General features: G+C 41.3%; 1 protein-coding gene across 1 annotated transcript; it reads left to right on the top strand.

Annotated features, from left to right (window-relative positions):
• The first annotated feature begins 5,261 nt into the window (after positions 1–5,261).
• On the top strand, positions 5,262–6,840 carry LOC111921123 (1-aminocyclopropane-1-carboxylate oxidase 3). Its single transcript, XM_023916700.2, has 4 exons — positions 5,262–5,435; positions 5,543–5,769; positions 5,856–6,189; positions 6,272–6,840. Exons 1-4 carry the CDS (start codon positions 5,331–5,333, stop codon positions 6,560–6,562), a joined length of 957 nt encoding a protein of 318 aa, XP_023772468.1. The 5' UTR covers positions 5,262–5,330; the 3' UTR covers positions 6,563–6,840.
• The last annotated feature ends 298 nt before the right edge of the window (positions 6,841–7,138 follow it).

Raw genomic sequence — 7,138 nt, 5'->3', positions numbered from 1 at the left:
TTCAGCCCCCAGACCCCAAACCCTCACCCACGAAACCCTAGTGTATTTCTTGTGATTATGAGCCATTTTTTGGAGTGTGTGTGGTCTACTTGGAAGCTTGAAGAAGGAGAGATCCAGAAGTAGCTTCTCAATCTCATCACTTTCTGGTAATCAAGTCCTGACCTTGCTCATCAACCTCTTAGATCTCCTCATGTCCCTTTGGTTTGAGTTTTGGTTCAAAAGCTAGATCTATGGGGACAAGGAGGTCCCAAGCTTAGATCCATTCAGATCTGGAGCCCCTAGGTGTGGCTAAGGCGTAAAGGTGCAAGCTTTATGCCATTAGGATGTCCAATGCAAAGTTTAAGAGGTTGTTATGGCCTTTTGAGCAAAAAAGGCCATGCATAGATGTAAAGGTAGTGACTTTGCGGGTTATTCCGACCCTAGGAGGTTAGATTTGGGTCCTGGATGCCTTGTGCTTGTCTGAAATTGTCTGAATAGATTGGTACATGAAGGGACTCGGCGAGTCAGACCATTTTTTTGCCCCAAAACCCTTCTTTAAAGGGTATGAGTTGAGTTGGTAAGGGACTCAACCAGTCTGGGTCCATAGCGGACATGAAGATCATCGTACTCGACGAGTTCAAGGAGGAACTCGGCGAGTCTAAGGTAATCTCCTTAATTTATGAAGGTGGAATCGGCGAGTTCAAAGAGGAACTCGACGAGTTAGATGAAGGAGGGTCGTAATGTGTTGAAGGTGCACTTGACGAGTTCACACAGAAATCGACGACGAGGATCGAAGTCTAGAGTTTTGTGTGGATTGTGGGACTCGACGAGTTGGTGGGTCAACTCGCCGAGTTGGGTCAACTCGGAGCGTTGACTTTGACCAAGTTTTACATGGGTTGACTTTTGAGAGTATTGTGGTCTAAATGTTATTTTGGTTATTGATAGTTCGGGAAGCCGAAGGGTCGGCGGTTCAGAAGTCGTCGGTTAGCAGTCAGAAGGGTTCAACTAGTCTTTAGTAGTGTGAGGTGAGTCTCCTCACTGTGTGCATGGGTCTACGGCCACAATGCCGACCCATTATGTTTATGTTTATGTTTATGTATAGAAGGAAGACCCGGGGGTTAGCCTTAGGAAATTATTGTTATACGTTCCGGGTTACGACCTGATGCCGGGTGAGGCCCGAGGAATGTTAGGATGGTAGAGGTCTTTGAGATTCTTGCATGTGTCAGTACCATAGGTTCCGGACCAAGGGTCCGATGTCGGGGTATGCCCGAAGTATGATAGATAATAGTATGTCTCTAGACCGGGGGTCCGATGTCGGGGTAATCCTGAGGAAGATTCTTATGATGTATATTAGATTATACTTGTTGTCTACATGATACTTGTATGTGCCTGGTAGGGAGGTGAGTGTGGGCGAGGTCCCGTATCTCATCACTAGCTGAGTATGGATGGGGCTCCATATCTCGATGTTAGCAGAGTGGGGGCGAGGCCCTTGATAGGAAGTATGTGAGTGTGGGCGGGGGCCCGTATCTTACTACTAGTAGGAATATGGACGGGGTTCCACTACTTTAGTAATAGACCAGGGGCGGGGCCCAAGTTAGGCGACGCCTTAGATCAGGGTACATTTAGAGTATTCCGGGGTAAGCCCGATGCCGGGGTTTAGCCCGATGCAGTTTATATGTTTTCGGACTTCGGTCCGATGCCGGGGCAGTCCCAACACGTGTATCTACCACATAAGCTAAGTAGCCCGCACACCCATGCTGAATATATTGTCGAGCCCTGACTGCAGAACAAAACCTTGAACCCATACAGGTGTCCTCTCCATAGATAACCAATTCTCCTACATTTGGGTTCGAACTACCATGCGTTGGCCCTCACAATCAATCATAGCACCGAACCAACTTAGTTAATCCATACCCACAATCATGCACACATCCCCCATGGGGATAGGGATCAGATCGATCGGATAAGGCACCCCAAAGATCTCCAGAACACAACCCTGATACATTGATGATGTAGAAACCCCGTGTTCATGGGCGATAGAAACTCGCAACGGAGACTGTAACTCCCTAATGGGCATATCAAATTCTCTACTGAACGATCGAGATTCAAAGGACCGACTCGCACCCGAGTCAAACAAAGCTAGAGCAGGAAAACAGTTCACTAGGAACGTACTTAACAAAGGCACATAAATAAGCATAACATAAAAAACCAACAGAATAATGGATAGAAACATACTAGTCACAACATCTGGAGCTGCTCTGACCTCTTCAACAATGAGCTGGAAAGTGCAACCTCGAGCCCTCGGGGGATCCACCCTGCCTTGACTCCCATCAGTGATCCTCAAAGTAGTCAAAACTGGAGCCTTGGTTGGCCTAACAACAAGCGAGGGACAGTTGACCTTCACATGACTAACCTAGTCGCAATGATAACAAATCCTGAAGCTGAGTGTTGGGGCCTACTGGCGGCAATCCCTCGCCATATGGTTCTGCCGGCCACAATTGTGGAACCCAGAAGATGATTGGCAAGCACTCTCATGAACCTTGCCACACTTCCCACAAGTGCAGCCCTTCCGACCCCAGATATGACTTCAGTGGCCTTGAACCACTTCGGTGCAGGCTGCGACCATGCAGGGGCCGGTCTTTGCTCTCTCGTCTGCAGTTCCATCTCAATCTCACGCTGCCTAGTGGCCTCCTGCAAATCCAACAAGGAACCATAGCGCTAGGTGGATACAAAATGATGGATCTCCATCTTGAGAATGCTTAAGTAGCCGGTCATATGAGCCTGATCAGAAGCGGAAAACACAAGAAAAAACAAGGCCCTCTTTGTGAACATCTTAGTGATCTCCGTCCCCTGCCTCAAATCCAAGTACTCTTGGGCTAATCTCTCATGCTCCACCAATGCCATATATCTAGAGAGGAACATCTCCAAGAACTACTCTCAAGACATAGAAGCTCTATGCTCAACAAAAAATGAACTAGTAGCAAGTCTCCACTAATCCTTCTCTCCGGACCTCAGAAGGTTCAGAGCGCACCTATCCTTCTGGTCAGTTGGGCAAGAACAGGTGAAAAAGCATCCCTCAACGTTAGATAACCACCTCATGGCTATGATTGGGTCCTTCACTCCATCAAAAGTCGGGGGCTTCATATTGTCGAAGTCTCGATACTGAAAAACCCGACTCGATCCAACCCTTGCAGCCGCAACAACTGCAATGGTTGCAACAACAGTCTCAGACAAAGCAACATAACGCTCATTAAAGTATTCTATCATGACAGTCTTAATAAACGCAAACATCTATGACAACTAAGCTTGGAAGTAAGAAACAACCTCCTTATACAGGATCTCCCTAATCCTGTCATCCAATGTAGTTGACCCATCCTGACTGCGAGCTCCCGATCCCGATCCGGACCCAACCTCGAATCGTCTCGTCGTCACCATATTGAAAATAAACCAACGGGATATTGATCCGAAACTTTATCAGCAAACTGTTGGCTCTCTGCAATAAGCTACTATTACAAGACTGGATATTGCCTATTCAGTGAATCATGTTTGTCAATTTATGAATTGTCCAACAAATAATCACTGGCAAGCAGTAAAGCGAATACTGCACTATCTAAATGGAACACTTCATTACTGTTTGCATTTTTCACCAACCAATGCAAAAGGTCTTCATGCGTTTTCAGATTCTGGGTGGAACTCTGACCTTGATGACAACCGATCCCAATATGGATTTGCTATTTTCCATGGTTCCAATCTCATAAGCTAGACCTCTCGCAAGCAACATGTTGTTGCCTATTTCATCAAAGAGGATAAAGACAAATCTTTGGCATACGCTACAACAGAATTAATGTGGCTAAAGCAACTCATAACATACCTTCATGTACCTATTAGAACACCTCCACTCCTGATCTGTGACAATGTTGGAGCAATCTTTATGACTAAAAATCCAGTAATTAGTACATACTCTAAACACATTGCCTTGGATTTTCATTTCATCAGAGAACAAGTAGAAGTTGGCCAACTCAAGATATGTGATATTGCTTCCAAGGATCAGCTTGCAGACATATTCACTAAGCCATTGGGAAAGGATAGAATTTTGTTTCTACGTTCCAAGCTTCAAGTTCGACCCGCCCTTGAGCTTGTCTTAGCGTATGTATAGGAGAGTATATCTTTTCCTCTGTTAGTCTCCTCATGTGCATATACCTATACTCTATTTCATATCATATATACAGTTTACAGCCTTATATATATATATATATATATGAAACTCATCATTATAATTTCCTTCATTTTCACCCTCCTCTTGGAGAGAGTTATTCCCTCCTAACTCTCTTAACCCTCTTGTCACATATGCACCACATCTCTCTCTCTCTCTCTCTCACACACACACACACACACACACACACACCTTTTTTTTATGATGGCTACACAAGAACCCACTATACTACTCCTATTCTACATCTTTGGTCTCAAGCGAGACTTAAACCCTCAACCTTTGGCTGAGGAGCAACTATCCGTCAACTTTTGATACCGATAGGCCAAAGCCCCTTTGCACCTTAACTAAGTTCACAAGTTTTGCAATCGCATAACATGTTTAAAATAAAGGATCGTTTATTACTTTTTTCATGGAACATCTGAAGTCACCGTCACGTTCATAAACTAAAGAAACGTCATTCTCATATTGTTCATCATCACCACACTCATTCTTATTATATGAAGGGTTATTATCTTGCTTCCTATAAATATTACAATTATTTTGTTTGTATGTACAATGGCATCCTTTTCCCCTTTCTGGAAGATCAGTAGGCAGGTACACTAAAATGACATAATAGCCACCACAAACCTAACCATATATATACAAGCAGCAAGAAGGACAATTCTTCTATCATTTTTCTAGCAATCCATATCAAAAATTATGTCTAGCAGCCTTAATTTACTATATAGCTGCAAAGTGGGTCCTTAATACACCCTTAATTAGTTAATTTACTATCTTAGCTGCCAATGTGGGTCCTATAATATTCCTACCCAGACTTGAAAAATAAGAATACTAAAGACCACATTTTGACTTCGGGTGTAATGGATACTTTTCAATATCCACATGCATGGATTCTAAACTTCTCTATAAAACTTCAATTAGCACAAATATAGTAAAAAATAAAATAAAATTTAGAGGTCAGATGGGTCATGTTCATACTTTTATTACCTCAAAAGTGACACGAAGTTTCCTGCTACATGTTCAGTTTGTCTTTAGTGCCTTCGATCTCCTATAAATCGAGAACATTAACCTTTGCATTCAACATCAAAAACAACTTCACAGACATAGAAACACATAGGTAAAGATTCTTAAACAAAGGATGGCAAACTTCCCCTTGATTAACATGGAGAAACTGAATGGTGAAGAGAGAAGTGCTACAATGGAGTTGATCAAGGATGCTTGTGAAAACTGGGGATTCTTTGAGGTATGTTTATGCTAATTGGTAAACATCTATGTAATGCATTCGAATCATGTGATTTGATTAAAAAGGGACTTCAGTTTTAACAGTTAATGTATTTTATGGTTGTTTAGTTGTTGAACCATGGGATTTCTCATGAATTACTGGACAAAGTTGAGAAAATGACGAAGGAGCATTACAAGAAATGTATGGAGCAGAGGTTTAAAGATATGGTGGCAGCTAAAGCATTAGAAGGTCTGAAGGCAGAAGTTACCGACATAGATTGGGAGAGCACTTTCTTCTTACGTCATCTTCCGACTTCAAACATATCAGAAGTCCCTGATCTTGAAGACGAATACAGGTAAAAGAAAGAAAAATATATTATATATATGTATATACCAATATATTAACATATAATCATTATCTGGATGATTCTCGTTTATTCAGGAATCTAATGAAGGATTTTGCTGGCAAACTAGAGAAATTAGCAGAAGAGCTTTTGGATTTGTTGTGTGAGAATCTTGGATTAGAGAAAGGTTATCTAAAGAAAGCGTTTCATGGATCAAAAGGTCCAAATTTTGGAACGAAAGTTAGTAATTATCCTCCATGCCCGACGCCGGACTTGATCAAGGGTCTCCGAGCACACACCGACGCCGGCGGTATCATTTTACTCTTCCAAGACGATAAAGTCAGCGGTCTTCAGCTTCTAAAAGACGGTGAATGGATCGATGTTCCACCCATGCGTCACTCCATCGTCATCAATCTTGGTGACCAAATTGAGGTAACTTAAAACCATTTTTGGTTCTAATTAAATTCATGGTGGATGAGTAACTGATTATGTATGACTGTTTATGGAATTGCAGGTGATTACTAATGGAAAGTATAAGAGTGTGATGCATAGAGTTATTGCTCAAACAGATGGAACAAGAATGTCGATAGCGTCTTTTTATAATCCCGGGAATGATGCTGTGATTTTTCCGGCGCTGGCGTTGTTGACGGAGGCCACCGAGAAAGAACAATCGTACCCGAAGTTTGTGTTTGATGATTACATGAAACTGTATGCAAAATTGAAGTTTCAGGCGAAGGAGCCAAGGTTTGAAGCTATGAAAGGTGTTGAAGCTAACGTGAGTTTGGATCCTGTTGCGACAGCTTAGAAGATGTTATGGTTTGAACTTTGAAGAATAGAAATTTGGGCTCAGATCGGGTTGACTGCCCGCCGGTTATTGAGATCCGGTTATAGGGCCGTTTTATTTTTGTTATTTTTATTATTTTTTGAAATTTTTATTCTTAACTTTTATATAAGGTCATTTTGGCTATTTTTTTTTTTTGACTTGTGTGTAAATATAGGTAAGTTTGTTTGATATAGTTTGACCGTTTTGTGATCTTGGATCTCAAATTTCTTAATATCAGACTCTCATATTTGTATTCTTAACTTGCCTTAATTTGTTTCCTAATTGTTGTTGTATTTCATATTTCAAATATAGGGTGACGACATTAACTGAAAAACCAAATCAAAATCAAATTAACCAATATAACTAAATCATTTTAACCGAACCATTACTAAAATAAATGGTATGGTTTTTAATTTTGATTAACCAAATATGCATGGTTCGGTAATGACATGATTTTCATCTAAAACTAAACCACTACAAACCGAGCCGTATATATATATATATATATATATATATATATATATATATATATATATATATATATATATATATATGTTT

This window comes from Lactuca sativa, chromosome 9 (genome assembly GCF_002870075.4).
Source record: "Lactuca sativa cultivar Salinas chromosome 9, Lsat_Salinas_v11, whole genome shotgun sequence".
In the NCBI taxonomy this organism is placed as follows: Eukaryota; Viridiplantae; Streptophyta; class Magnoliopsida; order Asterales; family Asteraceae; genus Lactuca; species Lactuca sativa.
Note: the sequence above shows the minus strand (reverse complement) of the source record. Positions and strands in the feature narration are given on the sequence as shown.

Excerpts from the sequence above, each read along its gene's own strand:
- LOC111921123 (XM_023916700.2), top strand. The coding sequence starts at position 5,331 with ATGGCAAACTTCCCCTTGATTAACATGGAGAAACTGAATGGTGAAGAG. Across the intron at positions 5,436-5,542 it reads AAAACTGGGGATTCTTTGAG|TTGTTGAACCATGGGATTTC; the intron begins GTATGTTTATGC and ends ATGGTTGTTTAG. Across the intron at positions 6,190-6,271 it reads ATCTTGGTGACCAAATTGAG|GTGATTACTAATGGAAAGTA; the intron begins GTAACTTAAAAC and ends ATGGAATTGCAG.